Below are 20,876 nucleotides of genomic sequence, written 5' to 3' on the forward strand. Positions count from 1 at the left end.
AAAAAGTATTTACAAAATCTAAACAGAAACAAATTCAATCTCGGGACTAATTTGTTATTCATTTTTATCCTTTTTATTTTTACTTTACTTTCATGACGAGTGATTAGATAAAGAAAAAAATTGTTATTGTCTCCGAATTTTTAATTCAGAGATGCGAGATGTTTACATATTGTACCCTTTTTCATGTCAAATATTGAGTGATAATAATAAAAAATGTAAATAGCTTTTTCTTCTCTGGTGAGACAATATTGTCCGATTTAAATTTGATTCATAGAAAAAATAAAAAATGAGTTGATGAATAAAATTTTATTTGCTTGAATTTTTTAATTTTTAACTTGATAAAATTTATTTCGACAAAAAGAACATATTATATTACGTATAATTTTTAAAGTTGTGTAATAAAGAAGTTAAATGCAAATATGAATAAATGAATAATTTTGCAGAATTTTTATCTTTACCGTCATTCGAAGATTGATATTAAAAAATTTCTAAGAAAAATAATGCCTTTGAAAAGTATATTTCATTCATTACTAAACATATTTATTGTATAAATAATTTGAATATTTATTATTAGTAATAAATTATCAAAAATATAATATTTAAATTATTCATAGATAACAAATAGTATATATACGCTTCAGATATGATATTTCCTGGAGATAAAAAAAAATGAGTATATGTTGAATAGAGTAAATATTAATTAATATGTCTCACAATTTGAAAAGATAGATAAGGTACGATACGAAAAAACTCAGTAAATTTCCATAAACATATGGTGACGCTGAGAGTTACTGATAACAACAGTGTAAAGATTTAATAATAAATTATACTTGGGTAGTGATTAAAGAATAAAGATATAAAAAAGAGTACATATAATTGAAAAAACTAAATACAACTATACAGTTACTTTGACTGTGCAGTATCAGTAATACTTCAAAATTAATAGTGCTTTATATAAGATAATATATCCACAATGACTAATATTGGAATTTTGTGGATGATAATTAAATTATTATTGATATGTCAGTCGTCGTTTGTTTTTTCGGAGACAACTTATTGTTATAGAACAATTACGGGAACCTACAAAAGTTGTAAAACAGGTAATTGGATATTTTTTGAGGGAAATGATTCAATTATTAAAAAATATCCTGACAAAATCGAAATAACAAATGAAAAAGTTAACGTCTTTCAAAATAATGCATTTAAAAATACTCCATCATCTCCATCAATTAAAAATTTACAACTTAATTTGGCTGACATTGAATTGCAAATTGAACCACTTGCTTTTTCAAATTTGGCAGCATTGGAAAATATTGAAATTAATTCGGCCTCTGTTTTGTTGGACACTGATATTTTTTATGGCTTAAATAATTTAAAATATCTGAAAATTCAACTGGCCAATGAAACAAAATCATATCTCAATGATTTGCTGGATAAACATTTAAATTTACATGAATTGGAATTTGTTAATCATCAAGATGTCGACATTTGCGATTTCACAAGACAAAATACTTCTCTCAATATATTTGAACTTCAATATACTGGTGGTTCTATGACAGTAGTAACACGTCAATCATTTTATTGTTTAAAAAATCTTCAACAGCTTACAATACGAGAAAGCAATCTAACTTTAATTTTCGCTGGTGCATTCAATGTATTGAAGAAATTAAAAAAAGTATCTATAGTATCAAATAATAAACTGACTCATATAGCTTCAAATGTATTCAATACTGTTCGAAGTTTGGAAATGATTGACTTGAGTAATAATTCAATAAATAAAATTGATAATGGAGCATTGGTAATTGAAAATAGTAAATTATCATTACTTAACTTGAGCTACAATTCATTGGACATTATTAAAGAAGGAATTTTTAAAAATATAAAATGCAATGTTATTGATCTTACACAAAGTCAAATTGTTGCTATTCTTGATGGAGCATTTAATTCCTCACATATCCATAAAATTTATCTATTTAATAATTATTTGTTCACTATTAATAATTTAAAGTGGGGTTTTAATGATGGTGTTATTATTTATTTTAAATATATAAATATTGATTGTGCAACCAACCCTGATGACGAATTAGTAAGTTCAATTGATCATCATAAAGACAACATATGTTACTTCAGTGAATATTATTATTTTAAAATTTGTAAAACATCAACTATGCAACTCAAATTAGTTGAACATCTCATTGATAATTGGCAACCTGAAACACTTGAAATAACAGACGACAAAATTTCATCAATTGAAAAAAATGCATTTCAACAGTTGAGTATAAAAACTTTGATCTTTAATTGTTTTTCAAAGACATTTACGTTATACCCTGCATCATTTGCTGGATTAAAAAAACTTGAATTTCTTATACTCAATACTTCGCCAATCCAAGTTGAATCATATATTTTTGGATATTTAGTATCATTAAAATTTCTGGGAATTTCAGTTAATGAATCTTCCAATATTACTTTCAGCCAATTGTTTCAAAATCTCATATTTTTTGATAATTTATTACTTACTCGTCAAAATAGAGTTGATATTTGTCATGAGACATTATGTACAAATACTAATTTCAATATAACGAGTCTCCATTATAAATATGGAAAATTTACAAATTTACAACAACTTGCTTTTTCGTGTTTAAAACAACTTGAATATCTTGCTGTAACAAATAGCAGTTTAAAAACGATTGAACCCACTGCATTTGACGGTCTTAATAATATCAAATATTTGAGTCTATCATCAAATCAAATACAAACAATTGATAGTAATGTATTTACAAATTTAAATTTATCATCGCTTGACTTGAGTTATAATTTGTTGACTCATATTAAAAAAGATACATTTTATGGAATGAAAACAAAAGCATTGGATATTTCCTATAATAAAATTATTCAAATTGATGATGATGCATTTAAAGACATGAATCTTCATCACATATACTACAATAATAATCCTGGTGCTATCAATGACACTTTTTATTATTTTGATGATATTAAAATTGAAGCTAATTGTGCCGTACAAAAATAAACAAGGCAAGGTCATTAAGTTCGTCCTAAAATTAACCCACTTGAATTAAATAATATCATCGATAAATAAATACGCTTTTAAAAATTCAAATATTAAAGAACATTTAAAAACTTTTGTTGTATCTGGAAATTTTAAAAATGAATTTATTATTTATCGTGAATCATTTGAAGGTTTGCCAAGTTTAGAAAATTTAGTACTAGACGTCGGACCAATTTCTCTTCAAGAAAATTTATTTGATCAATTAATATCACTCAATTATCTTCGTATTGAAATTAAATATAATCCACAATCACCTTCAAAATATATTAATAATGTATTGAAAACTGTTCCGAGTTTAAGAGTATTGGAAATTTTAAATAGTGATTCAATTAATATTTGTAATAATCCAATATCCAATGAGAATTCACTGCCACTTACTGGGCTTTATTATACAGGTGGATCAATCGGTGTATTACCAACAAATTCATTGATTTGTTTATGGAATTTGGAAAAATTGTCAATATCAAAAACACAATTGACGACAATTGAAGCTGGTGTATTTGATTCATTGAACAATCTCAAATATATTCATTTGGCATTCAACAAATTAACTCGTATTACTACTGGTGCTTTTAATCGTCTAAATAATTTAATTACCCTTGACCTGAATCATAATAAAATAATTGAAATGGATGATAAATCATTGAGAAAATCTGTGGAAAATAATTTACACCTTCTCAATTTAAGTTACAATGAATTTTCATTCATTAAAAAAGATACTTTTGCAGGTTTTAAATGCAGTCAGTTGGATCTATCACACAACAAAATTAGTCACATTGAAGATGATGCATTTAAAGATACAAAAATTCATGATATATTTTTATTTAATAATTTTATCATGTACGTAAAAATGAAAGCCTGGAAGATTCCTTTATATACTTTTGTTCATGTTAAAAAACCATCGTATTTCATATCATTTTGTTCAGGAATACGAACAAGAGTATGTGATCATTTTGGATCGTGTGAGTCCAGATGCATTGACTACATTTTCAGTCCACCAGGATTAGGATAAAATGGAATAAAATTTTAATATCATGCTTGCTGTTTTTGACTGTCTATTTTTTTAATAAAAAAAAATAGTGATTGCCAGTTATTTATATAAAATAATAAAACTAGAAATTAAAAAATATCTAACTTACTATTACATTTAATTAAAAAATATATTTATCATCTATGTTTTATGTTTTTCATATTTATACGACCCAATATTATTTAATTATCAGTTTAAAACGATAAATAATATCGTCAATATACACATGTATGAATCGATCTTTTGCTAATGAAGTACATAAAATTTAAAAAAATAGAATCATAAAGGAAAAAAATAATGACAAATTATAAAACCACTTGGCAACACAATATTGTCACATTAAGATTCAATTTCAATGAAAAATAAATAAAGGAGTTTTGTTAAAGAGATAAGATAAATGACAATCAGGTTAGATAAAAAAAGAACTATTTATTTTAATTCTTTTATTAAAGTCTGTCGTAACAAACTATGAAAAAATTAAATATCTACTAAAAATTTATTCAAGATTCTAATAGGATTTTTCTATGGAAAAATTTCATATGAGAAGAAAAAAAAGACTAGTGAATAATAACTGTTTGAATAAAGCAAATATCAAACGATATTAGTAACTCAAATGAATATTTATATTATGATAAGAAACGATTTCGTAAATTTAATCAAAATTGTAGTGGGACTAAGAAACATACTGATAACAAAAGTGTTAAGAATAATAAAATTAGTTTCGGTTGATGGGTGATATAAAAAAAAAATTAAATTTAGATGTCTGCTGTAAGTTTGACATCGTTATCAGTAAAACAAGTAGTTCATTGAATAAATATTCATAATGAATAATATTGGAATTTCGTGGATAGTGGTTAAATTATTATCATTCTATCTATCTTTTGTTTTTTCTGAAACAATTTATTGTCATAAAACTATCATGGGAACCTTTAAAAGTTGTGAAGCAGGTAATTGGATATTTTTTGAGGAAAACGATTCAGCTATCAAAATATATCCTGATAAAATTGAAATAACAAATGAAAAACTTAACGTCTTTCAAAATAAAGCGCTAGAAAATATATTATCATCTTCATCCATCAAATCATTACAACTCAATTTGGCTGATACGAAATTGCATATTGAACCACTTGCTTTTTCAAATTTAGCAGCATTGGAAAATTTAGAAATTAATTCAGCCTCAGTTTTGCTGGACACCGATATTTTTTATGGCTTAAATAATTTAAAATATCTTAAATTTCAACTTGCCAATGAAACAAAATCATATCTCAATGATGTGCTGGAGAAACATTTGAATTTACATAAATTGGAATTTGTTAATCATCAAGATGTGGATATTTGCGATTTCACGAAACAAAGTACTTCTCTCAATATATTTGAACTTCAATATACTGGTGGTTCCATGTCAATATTAACACGTCAATCATTTTATTGTTTAAAAAATCTTCAACAGCTTACAATACGAGAAAGTAATTTAACTTTAATTTCGCCTGGTGCATTTAGTGTATTGAAGAAATTAAAAAAAGTGTCCATAGCATCAAATAATAAATTGACTCATATAGCCTCAAATGTATTCAATGTCCGAAACTTGGAAATTATTGACTTGAGTAATAATTCAATAAATAAAATTGATAATGGAGCATTTACAATTGAAAATAGTAAATTATCATTGCTTAACTTGAGTTACAATTCATTGGAAATAATTGAAAAAGGTATTTTTAAAAATATTAAATGCAGTGTTATTGATCTTACACAGAGTCAAATTGTTGATATTGCCGATGAGGCCTTCAATAAATCACATGTTGATACAATCAATCTACTTGACAATTATTTCTCGACTTTTAATCGTTCAAAGTGGGGTCTCAATGATAATACCATTGTTTATATTGAATATATGCAGTCTGATATTGCATTCAGTCCATCCAATAAATCAATAAGTCTAATCGATCCAAATGATGACGTATGTTACTTCAGCCAGTATTATTATTTTAAAATTTGTAGAACATCAAGCATGGAACTTAAATTAGTCAAAAATCTTATTGTTAATTGGCAACCTACAAGACTTGAGATAACAGACGACAATATTTCATCAATTAAAGAAAATGCATTTCTGAATATTAATATAAAAGTTTTAACAATAAATTCTGCTGCGAAAAGTTTTACGCTATTACCTGCATCATTTGCTGGATTCAACGATCTTAAAGTTCTAAAACTCAATACTAAGCCAATTCGAATTGAATCATATATTTTTGATAATGTAATATCATTAAAGTTTCTTGAAATTTCAGTTGATGAATCGTCTAATATTTCTTTGTGTCAATTATTTTCGAATCTTGTATTTTTTGATAGTTTATATCTTACTCATCAAAATAAAATTGATATTTGTGATAAAAAAATATGCATGAATAACAATAATAGTTTCAATATATCAACTCTTCATTATGAAAATGGAAAATTTTCAAATATACAAAAACTTGCTTTTTCATGTTTAAAAAAACTTAAAAATCTCGTTGTAACAAATTGCAATCTGAGAACAGTGGACCCTCATGCATTTGATGGTCTTGATAATATCAAATATATAAGTTTATCATCGAATAAAATAAAATCCATTGATAACAAACTATTTATGAATAAAAAATTATTGATACTTGACTTGAGTGATAATTTATTAACTCATATTAAAACAGATACATTTATTGGTGTGAGAACAAACGTATTGGACATTTCAAATAATAAAATTGTAGAAATTGATAATGGTGCTTTCAAAGACATGAATCTCAATCATCTGTATTATTACAATAATAATGATAGAGTATTTGTTAATTCTCGTTATTGGTATATTGATGATTCACAAATTGAAGTTAATTGTACGAATCAAAATACATACAGAATTTGCAAAAAGGGTGAAACTTTATCATCTGTTGACATACCAAATAAATATTCTTTTTTCGGGCGGCTTATAACAAGTGACACACTCGAAATATTTGACGAAAGAATATCGGCAATGGGTAAATATGTATTTAAAGATTTTCTATTTACAAATTATCCAAAAACATTAAATATTCATAAAAATATTAAAAGTGAATTTTACATCTATCCTGAATCATTTGAAGGTTTGTTAAATTTGGAAAATTTGATATTAGATGTTGGACCTATTGAAGTTAAAGAAAATTTATTTGATCGTTTAATATCACTCAATTATCTTCGTATTGAAATTAAATATAATCCACAATCACCTTCAAAATATATTAATAATGTATTGAAAACTGTTCCAAGTTTAAGAGTATTGGAAATTTTAAATAGTGATTCAATTAATATTTGTAATAATCCAATATCCAATGAGAATTCACTGCCACTTACTGGTCTTTATTATACAAGTGGATCAATCGTTGTGTTACCAACAAATTCATTAATTTGTTTATGGAATCTGGAAAAATTTTCAATATCAAAAACACAATTGACGACGATTGAAGCTGGTGTATTTGATTCATTGAACAATCTCAAATATATTCATTTGGCATTCAACAAATTAACTCGTATTTCTACTGGTATTTTTAATCGTTTAAATAATTTAATTACCCTTGACCTGAATCATAATAAAATTATTGGAATTGATAATAAATCATTGATGAAATCCAGTGAAAATAATCTACATCTTCTCAATTTAAGTTACAATGAATTTTCAATGATTAAAAAAGATACTTTTGAAAGTTTTAAATGCAGTCAGTTGGATCTATCACACAATAAAATTAGCCACATTGAAGATGATGCATTTAAAGATACCAAAATGCACGATATATTTTTATTTAATAATGCTATCATCGATGTGAAAATTAACGCCTGGAAGATTCCATCATTTACTTTTGTTCATGTTAAAAAACCATCGTATTTCATATCATTTTGTTCAGGAAAACGAACAAGAACTTGTGATGATTTAGGATGGTGTGAGTTCAGATGCATTGATTACAAGTCTAGTCCACCAGGATTAGGATAAAATAAATTAAAATATCAATATCATACTTCCTTTTTTTGACTATGTTTGCCAGTTATTCATATAAAATAAAAAACGCAGAAATTAAAAAATATATTCATCATCTAAGTATTCGTTTGTCTCATTTATAAGATCCAATGTTATTTAATTATTTAAAAAAATTTATAAAATATAAAACTATTTGGCAACACAATTGTCATTTTATAATTTAATTTAATAATGAAAAATAAATTAAGAGGTTTTGTTTAGAAGATAAGATAAATGAGAATCAGATTAGATAAAAAAAAGTACTATTTATTTTAATTCATTTATCAAAGTCTGTTGTGACAAATTATGAAAAAATTAAATGTCATAATTAATTTCACTCCAGACAGTTGTATTTATCACACAATAAAATTAGCCACGTTGAAAATAATGCATTTGAAGGCACCAATATTCAAGATATATTCCTATTTAATAATTTTATCAACGATGCCAAAAATGAAGCTTGAAAGATTCCTTCATTCTCTCTTATTACATTAAACAAACCAGTACATGCAGTATACCATATTGCACATGAAGAAATGGAGCAATTATAAATTGTGACCGTTGTCAATTTATAATGTCTCATCTTTCTAATTTACGATTTGGCTAAACAAACAATATTTTTCATTTACGAAAGTATAAATGTAGTAGAGTTTTAATGTATTTTATTTTTAAGTTTTAAATTTTTTAATCCACTTGTAATTTAAATCAAATGAATGTAAAAATATTATCAATAAACAGCATAAAAGAAACTTAATTTAGTATAAATTTCAAACATAAAAATTTTTGTTTTAACTTTTAAAATTAAAAAAAAAAACAAATTTATTTATAATTTTTTCATTGCAGTTAATTGTTTCGATTATTAGAATGATGTCTAACTCATAAACGATATTTTTTCATAACCTTGAACTATTTTTTTTTTTTTTTATAAATCACCACAATTACGTTCATCCCAAGCTGTATTCAATGTTGTACCCCATACCTTGAAGCATTTTTGTTCTGGACCATCATAATGTTTAGTAAATATAACAGCTCTTGATGCAATAAACCAATAAACCTCAGCTTTAACAAATACGTCTCTTGCACCATCTGGTATTTGAATTGTTTTTGATACACCAGCAGTAAAATCTCCTGATTCTGCAGACTGTCTTTTTCCATCTTTAGTATATTCAACACTAAATAGCGCAACATAACCACCACCATTTTTAACAGTGATACTTCCACTTCTAGCCAATGCAGTTGCAATCACACAAAATAACACAAATATTTTTATTAAATGTTGCATTTTTTTAATGTTATTAATTTTCGTTTTTCAACGACAAAAAATATCTGAAAAAAATCGAAAAAAACATTATATTAATATTAATCCATTCATTTTATTTAACATTTAAATATTAAAATTTTCAACATTATATAAAATTAAAATAAATTATTTATCAATAATATTACCTAGTTATTTGTTGAGTGCTGAAAATATTCATTCACAATGAAATGAAATTGTATCAGCTCGTATTTATATGCAAGATTGTAGCGAAGATTTATGTTGATAATTAAAATATGTTATATATCGTTAATCGTTATATAATAAATCCTTGATAATATTTATTTGAATAGTGGGTTATCGTTTCTCATAGAGTTTAAGGGTCATAAAAAATGAAGCATTATTATCACTGTGATTTGGAATACATTGAATATGAGAGTCAAGGTTTAATCACATTATTTTTTTATATTATTTTTCGCTTCGGTTTTCCTTATTGATTGTTGATTATTGCTCATTAATTTATATTTATTTTTAAGTCATAAATAATACTGGAATATCAGCAGAAAAAAAAAAAAAATTTTAAATATATTGTAGGCTCACATACGTATAGCCATTTAAAATAATAAAATATTATGTTGGTACAATAAAAAAATAATTTAAAATTAAATTCAAAATTAATTTAATCTCGGAATTAATTGCTTATTCATTTTTTTACTTTTTATTTTTACTTTGCTTTCATGACGAGTGATTAGAAGGAAAAAAAAAAATTTTATATTGTCTCTTCATTATTAATTTAAAGATGCGAAATGTTTACATATGTATACCTGTTTTAATGTCAAATATTAAGTGATAATATTAAAAAATATAATAGCTAAAACAAGTTGGCGAGACAATTGTCGGATTTAAATTTGATTTATATAAAAAATAAATATAATGAGTTGAAAAATAAAATTTTATTTGCTTGAATTTTTTTTTTTTTTTTAACTTGATAAAATTTATTTGTACAAGTAGATTTTTTTATAATATTTAAACTAGATAATAATTAAAAAATAAAATGCAAATACAAATGAATAAATAATTTTGAAGAACTTTCATCTTTCCAGTCATTTAGAAATTGATATAAATATTCCTCGTAATTAATGCTTTTTAAAATGTCCATTTCAAGTCATGGCGTATTGAAATCATTAATATACATAGGATAATAAATAGTATATATAAAAGCTCAAATTTATAATATTTCTTAGAGATAAAATTAAGTAAATACATAATAAAGCAAAAATATATATTCCACAGACTAAAAAGATATTTGTACTATGATAAAAAATGATTTGGTAAATTTCCATGATGATGCTGAAAGTTACTGATAACAAAAGCATAAAACTTTAATGAATTATATTTTGATAACGATATTAGAAATATAAAAATGAAAGTAAATAAGTTGGGCATATTTAAAAAGGCATTGTTACTTTGAAATTAGTATCAGTACCACTTCTGAATTAATGCTTCATGGAATAATACATTCATGATGCATAATATTAAAATTTTGTGGATGATAATTAAACTATTATTGGTATATTCACCATCGTTTGTTTTTTCTGAGACAACTTATTGTTATACAACTGTTACGGGAACCTACAAAAGTTGTAAAACAGGTAATTGGACATTTTTTAGAGACAACGATTCAGCATTCAAAATATATTCTGATAAAATTGAAATAACAAATAAAAAAGTTAACGTTTTTCAAAATAATGCATTTCAAAATATACCATCATCTTCATCAATTGAATCTTTACAACTCAATTTGGCTGATATTGAATTGCAAATTGAACCAATTGCATTTTCAAATTTAGCAGCATTGGAAAATTTGGAAATTAATTCAGCCTCTGTTTTGCTGGACACTGATATTTTTTATGGTTTAAATAATTTAAAATATTTAAAAATTCAACTGGCCAATAAAACTAAATCATATTTCAATGATTTACTGGATAAACATTTAAATTTACATAAATTGGAATTTGTTGATCATCAAGATGTCGACATTTGTGATTTCACTCGACAAAATACTTCTCACAATATATTTGAACTTCAATATACTGGTAGTCCCATGACAGTAGTAACACGTCAATCATTTTATTGTTTAAAAAATCTTCAAAATCTTACTATCACTGAAAGCAATTTAACTTTAATTTTCTCTGGAGCATTTAATGTATTGAAGAAATTAAAAAAAGTGTCTATAAAATCAAATAATAAACTGACTCATATACCCTCAAATGTATTTAATGTTCGAAACTTGGAAATTATTGATTTAAGTGATAATTCAATAAATAAAATTGATAATGGAGCATTTACTATTGGAAATAGTAAACTAGCATTACTTAATTTGAGCTACAATTCATTGGAAATCATCAAAGGAGGAGTTTTCCAAAATATAAAATGTAAAGTTATTGATCTCACACAAAATAAAATAGTGGCTATTGCTGATGGAGCATTCACTTCTGCCAATGTTAGTAGAATCTGTCTATTTAATAATTATTTATCTGCGATTGATATTTTAAATTGGGGTATAAATAATGATGTTATTATTTATATTCAATATATAAATACTGATATTGCAACCAACCATGATGACGAATTAGTAAGTTCAATTGATCATCATCATAATGACGACATATGTTACTTCAGTGAATATTATTATTTTAAAATTTGTAAAACATCAATTATGCAACTCAAATTAGTTGAACATCTCATTGATAATTGGCAACCAGAAACACTTCAAATAACGGACAAGAATATTACATCAATTGAAAAAAATGCATTTCAACAGTTGAGTATAAAAACTTTGATAATTAATTGTTTTGCAAAGCCGTTTACTTTATATCCTGCATCATTTGCTGGATTAAAAAAACTTGAATTTCTTGTACTCAATACTCCGCCAATCCAAATTAAATCATATATTTTTGGATATCTAGTATCATTAAAATTTCTTGAAATTTCAGTTGATCAATCTTCCAACATTTCTTTCAGTCAATTGTTTAGAAATTTTAAATTTTTCAATAATTTATTGCTCATCCGTCAAGATAGAGTTAATATTTGTGATAAAAAAACACGGACGAGTAATAATTTCAATATATCAACTCTTTGTTATGAAAATGGTTCATTTGCAAATTTACAACAACTTGCTTTTTCGTGTTTGAGGCAACTTAAATATCTTGGTGTAACTAATGGCAAGCTTGAAACGATTGAATCTTCTGCATTTGACGGTCTTGATAATATCAAATATTTAAGTCTATCATCAAATCAAATAAAATCCATTGATAATGTATTTATGAATCTGAATTTATCATTGCTTGATTTGAGTTATAATTTATTAACTCATATTACAAAAGACACATTTACCAGTGTTAAAACAAAATCATTAGATATATCGAATAATAAAATTGTTAAAATCGATAATGGTGCATTTCAAGTTATGAATCTTCATCATATATATTATCAGAATAATATTGGTTTTATTAATGCCACTCGTTATTGGTATATCGATAATTCACAAATTGAAATTGATTGTACAATTATAAAAACATACAGAATATGTATACAAGGTGAAACATTAACATCTGTCGACATACTGAATAAATTTTCACTTTTCAAATCATCATTGACGTCTTTTCTCGGCTGGCTTATAACAAGTGATGCCATCGAAATATCTGACGAAAGAATATCGGCAATGGGTAAATATGTTTTTAAAGATTTGCTTCCCATAGCAGATCCAAAAACATTATCTATTCATAAAAATATCAAAAGTGAATTTTTAATTCATCCTGAATCATTCGATGGTCTGTTAAATTTGGAAAATTTAGTATTAGACGTTGGACCTATTCCTCTCGAAGTAATGTTATTTGATCGTTTAACATCACTAAATTATTTAAAAATTGAAATTAAAAAAAATCCAAAATTACCTTCGGAATATATTAACAATGTCTTGAATACTGTTCCAAGTATAAGAGTATTGGAAATTTTAAATAGCGATTCGGTAAATATTTGTGATAATCCAGAATCCTTTATAAATATACTACCAATAACAGGACTTTATTACACTGGTGGTTTAATTAGTACGTTACCACGAAATTCATTGAAATGTCTACGAAATCTGGAAAAATTGTCAATATCAGAAACACAATTGACGACAATTGAAGCTGGTGTATTTGATTCACTGGACAATCTCAAATATATTCATCTGGCATTCAACAAAATAAATCATATTTCTACTGGTACTTTTGTTAATCTAAATAATTTAATTAGCCTCGAGCTGAACCATAATAAAATCAATGGAATTGATGATAAATCATTGATGAAATCCAGTAACAATAATCTACAACTTGTCAATTTAAGTTACAATGAAATTTCAATTATTAAAAAAGATACTTTTAAAGGTGTTTATTGCATCCGGTTGGATCTATCACACAATAAAATTAGCCACGTTGAAAATGATGCATTTGAAGGTACCAATATTCAAGATATGTTTCTATTCAATAATTCCATCATAGATGTCCAAAAGAAAGCCTGGAAGATTCCTCCATTTACTTTTGTTACATTAGAAAAACCATTTCATGCTGCACCATATTGTGCATTAAGAACAGGCGAAGTCATACATTGTGATCGTTGTCAATTTAGAATGTGTTATTCTCTTGTACTTCGTTTTGGTTAAAAAAATAAAACATTTACAATACGACTTGATTCCCTCCTTGAAATATTTACTTCATCATTTTCAATAATTAAAAATTTATTGTAATATTCATTGATGATTAAATTAATTCTTTTCTTGTTAATTAATAATAATAATAAAAATATTGTATTGAAGTTAGTAAACTGTAATGAATAAAATAAATGAATAAAGAAAATAATTTTTTTTAATATTTAAAATTACATAAAAATATTCCTCAATACAAAATTATTTGTCAGTTTAACTTTGTCATTATTTTACCATAAAAAACCCATACTTTTAGGTATTGTTAAATAATAAAACTAAGCAAAATAAAAAAATCTTATGTTTATTTATTTTTAATTAAATGAAATTTCAGTAACTTAAATAAATATGATTGCAAAATTTGTGGACGTAAATTTGCACCAGATAGAATTGATTATCATCAACAAATTTGCATCAAGGCAAGTCAAAAAAAACGCAAAACATTTGACATGACAAAACAGCGTATACAGGGTACTGAATTGGAGCCATATGTCAAATTGTCAGCTAAGAAAAAAATTGATGTATGTTTTGATTCAATAATTAATTAATTAATTTTTTTGGTTTTATCTTGTTATATTAATTTCCTAAATAAATAAAATATTTATAGAAAAAAATAAAACCAGAGGTAAAATCAAATTGGCGTCGTAAACATGAAGATTTTATTGAAACAATAAAATCAGCTAAAAAATTACAAGCTCATATTGCTGCTGGTGGTAAAGTGAGTGATTTACCACCACCACCACGAAGTGATAACAGTGATTATATACAGTGTCCACATTGTGAAAGAAGATTCAATCAAGCAGCTGCTGAACGTCATATTCCACTTTGTAAAAATATGATTCATAATAAACCAAATACCAATCCTCAAAATCGACGTAATAAAATCAAGTAAATTATCATTATAAAAAAAAAAAAATTATCAAATCGCTTTTTTTAATAATCATGTTATTATTTATTTAATAATTTTTTTTTATTTTTTTTATATGAATTTTATTAATTTCTTTACCACTCTTTTTTTTTTTTTTTTTAGATTTTTATTTTAAAATAAATTATTTTTCTCCATGCATATTTAATTAATTATCTAATAGATTTTTTTCAATTAAATTTATATATTATTCAAATATTTAAAAAAAATTAATTTATATTGTTTTTTTAAATTAATTAATTTAATAAAAATTTATTGCTATTTTACAATGTGATGATAAATTATTCAAAAGTATTTTTTTTTTTTTTTTTAGCTGAATTTTGTTTCTTTTGCTAGTATTTTTTTTTTTAATTATTAAAAATTGTAATAAAAATTTAAAATTAACAAACGAAAAAAAAAAAAAGATAAGATAGCATCTAAAATAATTTTAAACTACACCTTGTTATTATCATGATAATATAACGTTATCATAAATCGCTGCAAAACAATTTATTATTTTAAAAATATTTATTCTATATTTTTATTGATGATTTTCTCATTGTTAAATTTTCTTGAAAATTTTATATTTCCTTGCTTTTCTTGACGTATATTTTCTTTAAATAATATTAAAAATCTATTGATTTTAGTACATTTCTTTCTTTGTCTCTAATTTTTTTTTTTTTTTCGATTTCCGAGGGTCAATTGAGGATCATATATTATCATTATTTAATGTATGGGTCAAGGTTATGACGAAATCATTAATTACAATAGATAAATAATATATTCATTATCTATCTATACTTGCAACTATTTTTTGCAATGCTTTTCCTTATTTATGTGTTGAAGATCCATTGATATTAAATTTTCAAAGAAAGTGAGAATCAAAAGATAATAGCACATAAAACCGCTTGGCAACATGATTATTGCATTACAATTTGAATAATGTATATAGAGAATATATATAATCATGAAAAATGATAAAAAAAAAATGTAATTGTTTTATATGTAAGAATAAATATCTTTTTTTTTTTGTGTAAATAGATTATTGTATTCCTCATATAAAAAGACAAACATCATCGATCTTTCGAAAATATATTTTTTTGTGGATTTATACTGATTACTGATGCATTTGTTTATAACAATAATAAACAATAAACATTTTAGAAATTATGAATACAGGCGTGCGTAATAATAAAAATAGCAATGCAAAATTATTTTATAATTATTAGTAATTCATTACTATTCCACATAATATATAGCAGCAACATATTGTACAGTATAAGAGCAGAAGAAATCATACATTGTGATTATTGTCAATTTAGGATGTGATATAATTTATCTAGCCTAATTTGGCTAGATGAAAAATATTGTAGTCTCATGTACGTATAGGCATTGAAGATAATAAAATATTTTAAAAAGATAATAAAAAATTTTTTTTTAATTAAAATAACAATTTATTCTCGGGATTAATTTGTTAATCATTTTTTTACTTTTGATTTTTACCCTACTTCCATGATGAGTGATAAGATAAAGAAAAAAATTGTTACTGTCTCTGAATTTTTAATTTAAAAATGCGAGATGTTGACATGTACCTGTTTTGATGTCAAATATAAGTGATAATATTAAAAAAGATAAATAACTTTGTTCTCAAGTAGATGAAGAAAAAAATATAGAATGACAAAAAAAATACACCTGAAACAACTTGATGAGATAATTAAAATTTGATTTATATAAAAAATAAATAATGAGTTGAAAAATTAAATTTAATTTGCTTGAATTTTTTGTTTTTTTAACTTGATAATATCTATTTGTCCAAATAGAGTCTTATATTTCTACATAATTATTGTATATACATAATTTTATTTTTTTATTTCAATTATTATTTTATTGAATAATAATTAAAATAATTTATTTTTTCAATTTCATTTCATTGTTCACTTATACTTATAAATGTTATAGTGTTAAGAGTAATTAATAATTTTTTTTCATTCAGATTTAATTATTTAAAAAGAAAAGATTTATAATTTTGGAATAATTGTCCAAGATTTATAATTTATGGTATATATTGAAAAATAAGGGATGAAGAATCAGGTACGACTTTGCTGTAAAAAAGTTTTGAATAAAAAAAAAATGGCAAACAAGTAATGAATAAATATCATATATGAGAAATTTCACGACTCGAACGAATGTTTATATTGTGATAAAAAAATATAATGAGTAAATAAATTACATTTAGACAGTAAATGGAGATATATAAAGGAGGAAATAAGATGATAATAATTTAGATGTCTAAAGTGACTTAGACATCAATGTCTACTTCAAAATTAGTGCTTCATTAAAAAATACGTCCAGAATGAAAAACATTCGAATTTTGTGGATAATAATTAAATTATTATTGATATATTCCCCGTCGTTTATTTTTTCAAAAACAACTTATTGTCATAGAACTATTACGGGAACTTACAAAAGTTGTGAATCAGGTAATTGGATATTTTTTGAGGAAAACAATTCAGCTATCAAAATATATCCTGACAAAATTGAAATAACAAATAAAAAAGTTAACGTCTTTCAAAAAAAAGCATTAGAAAGTCTATCATCATCTTCATCCATCAAATCTTTACAACTCAATCTGGCTGATGTAAAATTACATACTGACCCACTTGCTTTTTCAAATTTAGCAGCATTGGAAAATTTGGAAATTAATTCAGCCTCTGTTTTGCTGGACACTAATATTTTTTATGGTTTAAATAAATTGAAATATCTTAAAATTCAATTGGCCAATGAAACACAATCATATCTCAATGATTTGCTGGATAAACATTTAAATTTACATAAATTGGAATTTGTTAATCATCAAGATGTCGACATTTGTGATTTCACACGACAAAATACTTCTCTCAATATATTTGAACTTCAATATACTGGTGGTTCCATGGCAGTAGTAGCTCGTCAATCATTTTATTGTTTAAAAAATCTTCAACAGCTTACAATACGAGAAAGCAATTTAACTTTGATTTCATCTGGTGCATTTAATGGATTGAAAAAATTAAAAAAAGTGTCTTTCATATCAAATAATAAATTGACTCATATACCCTCAAATGTATTTAATAATGTTCGAAGTTTGGAAGCAATTGACTTGAGTAATAATTCAATAAATAAAATTGATAAAGCAGCATTTGTAATTGAAAATAGTAAATTATCATTACTTAACTTGAGTTACAATTCATTGGAAATAATTGAAGAAGGTATTTTTAAAAATATAAAATGTAAAATTATTGATCTTACACAAAGTGGAATTGTTGTTATTGTTGATGAAGCATTCAATTCCTCACGGGTTGATATAATTTATCTATTTGACAATTACTTATTTACTTTTAATAATTTAAAGTGGAGTTTACATAATAATACTATTGTTTATTATCAATATAAGAATTCTGAAATTGCATCAAACACAGACAATAATTTAAAAAATAATTCAATAAGTTTTTACAGTTCTAATGGCAACATGTGTTACTTGAGTGAATACTTTTTTTTTCAAATTTGTAAAACTGGTATGAAACTTAAATTAGTAAAAATACTTTTTGACAATTGGCAACCTTCAGCACTTGAAATAGTAGACAATAGCATTGAATCAATCGAGGAAAATGCATTTCAGAATTTGAGTATAAAATATTTAATAATAAATTCTAATGCAAAAAAGTTTACAATATTTTCTTTATCATTTACTGGCTTAGAAAAACTTGAAGTTCTTATACTCAATACTCGGACAATTCAAATTGATTCATATATTTTTGATTGCCTAACGTCATTAAGATCTCTCGAAATTTTAGCAGATCAATCATCAGCCAATATACCTACCTGTCAATTATTGAAAAATCTCAAATATTTACATAACTTATTACTGTCTCATCAAGATAAAGTCAATATTTGTGATGCGAAATTATGCAACAATAATCATTATAATTTATCAACTCTTCATTATGGATATGGAAAATTTACAAATTTACAACAACATGCTTTTTCCTGTTTGAAGCAACTTGAATATCTTACTGTCACAAAAAGCAAGCTGGAAACAATTGAACCCTCTGCATTTGATGGTCTTGATAGTATTAAATATTTGAGTCTGTCATCAAATCAAATAAAATCCATTGACAATAAAGTATTTATGAATCTAAATTTATCATTACTTGACTTGAGTTATAATTTATTAACTCACATTAAGAATAATACATTTTACGGTGTTAGAACAAAAGCATTAGATATTTCAAATAATCAAATTGCTCAAATTGATGATCGTGCATTTGATCATATGAATCTCGATCATATATATTACCATAATAATATTGGTTTTATTGATGACACTCATTTTTGGTATGTTAACAATTCTCGAACTAAAGCAGATTGTAAAATTTATAATTTATATATGATTTGTATTGACCACAAATCTTTATTATACGTTGATGAATTTGTAACTAGAAAATATTCTCATATATTACCGAGCGACAAACTAAAATTGAAAAATAAAGGTATATTATCAATCGAAAAATATGCATTTAAGAATTCGTATATTAAATCATATTTAAAAACATTAATCATACATGAAAATTTTAACAGTGAATTTATTATTTATCCTGAATCATTTGATGGTTTAATAAGATTAGAAAATTTAGTATTAGACGTTGGACCGATTCCTCTCAGAGAAAATTTATTTGATTGTTTAATATTACTGAATTATTTAAAAATTCAAATTAAATATAATCCACAATCACCTTCAGAATATATTAATAATGTGCTGAAAACTGTTCCAAGTATAAGAGTATTGGAAATTTTAAATAGTGATTCAATTAATATTTGTGATAATCCAAGAATCAATAAGAATTTACTGCCAATTACTGGACTTTATTATACAGGTGGTTCAATAATTACATTACCAACAAATTCATTAATTTGTTTATGGAATTTGGAAAAGTTGTCAATATCAAAAACACAATTGATGACAATTGAAGCTGGTGTATTTGATTCATTGGACAATCTCAAACATATAAACTTGGCATTTAACAAAATAACCCATATTTCTACTGGTATCTTTGATAGTCTAAATAGTCTCATTACACTCGAGCTGAATCATAATAAAATTAATCAAATTGATGATAAATCATTGATGAAATACAGTGAAAATAATCTACATCTTTTCAATTTAAGTTACAATGAATTTTCAATGATTAAAAAAGATACTTTTGAAGGCTTTAAATGCAGTCAGTTGGATCTATCACACAATAAAATTAGCCACATTGAAGATGATGCATTTAAATACACCAACATTCACGATATATTTTTATTTAATAATGCCATCATCGATGTAAAAATTAAAGCCTGGAATATTCCTTCATTTACATTTGTTCATGTTAAAAAACCATCGTATTTCATATCATTTTGTTCAGGAAAACGAACAAGAGTTTGTGATGATTCTGGATTGTGTGAGCCCAAATGCATTGATTACAATTCCAGTCCACCAGGATTAGGATAAAAAATTATCAAAAACATCCTATACATATCTTCAGTTAAATAACAATCCAAATTATATATAATACATCATTTTATTGATTTATCCATTTTCTCTATACGTTCAATAAAAAGCAAATAAATATAAGCTAAAAAAAAATTCCTTATAAAATTGTTAACTGTATTTATATGAATTTTTTCTGCTAAACACTATTTGTAATATTTTATTCATTTGTAATATTGCGTAATAAAAAAAAAAACAATTATGTCTAATTTAAAAAAACAAAAAAATTTTCTTTAAATGAGTTCTAATTAATTGAATATCAAATATAAATAATATGTACTTGTTATTTCAT

General features: G+C 24.5%; 4 protein-coding genes across 4 annotated transcripts; 3 read left to right on the forward strand and 1 right to left on the reverse strand.

The window, feature by feature from the left end:
* The first annotated feature begins 1,747 nt into the window (after positions 1-1,747).
* On the forward strand, positions 1,748-8,088 carry LOC122847801 (toll-like receptor 13). The gene is made up of 6 exons (XM_044145657.1): positions 1,748-1,798; positions 2,009-3,011; positions 3,199-4,029; positions 6,782-7,102; positions 7,238-7,471; positions 8,003-8,088. Exons 1-6 carry the CDS (start codon positions 1,748-1,750, stop codon positions 8,086-8,088), a joined length of 2,526 nt encoding a protein of 841 aa, XP_044001592.1.
* Positions 8,089-8,193: 105 nt separating this feature from the next.
* On the reverse strand, positions 8,194-9,664 carry LOC122860715. Its single transcript, XM_044164642.1, has 2 exons — positions 9,559-9,664; positions 8,194-9,438 (listed from the first exon to the last, which is right to left on the reverse strand). The coding sequence occupies exon 2, from the start codon at positions 9,392-9,394 to the stop codon at positions 9,035-9,037; it is 360 nt and encodes a 119-aa protein (XP_044020577.1). The 5' UTR covers positions 9,395-9,438; positions 9,559-9,664; the 3' UTR covers positions 8,194-9,034.
* A 3,031-nt stretch (positions 9,665-12,695) lies between these two features.
* LOC122847803 (leucine-rich repeats and immunoglobulin-like domains protein 1) lies at positions 12,696-14,075 on the forward strand. The gene has a single exon (XM_044145658.1). It carries the CDS (start codon positions 12,696-12,698, stop codon positions 14,073-14,075), a length of 1,380 nt encoding a protein of 459 aa, XP_044001593.1.
* A 206-nt stretch (positions 14,076-14,281) lies between these two features.
* LOC122847804 (zinc finger C2HC domain-containing protein 1B) lies at positions 14,282-15,006 on the forward strand. The gene is made up of 2 exons (XM_044145659.1): positions 14,282-14,635; positions 14,722-15,006. The coding sequence occupies exons 1-2, from the start codon at positions 14,564-14,566 to the stop codon at positions 15,004-15,006; spliced, it is 357 nt and encodes a 118-aa protein (XP_044001594.1). The 5' UTR covers positions 14,282-14,563.
* The last annotated feature ends 5,870 nt before the right edge of the window (positions 15,007-20,876 follow it).

The sequence above is a fragment of the Aphidius gifuensis genome, linkage group LG1 (genome assembly GCF_014905175.1).
Source record: "Aphidius gifuensis isolate YNYX2018 linkage group LG1, ASM1490517v1, whole genome shotgun sequence".
Taxonomy (NCBI): Eukaryota; Metazoa; Arthropoda; class Insecta; order Hymenoptera; family Braconidae; genus Aphidius; species Aphidius gifuensis.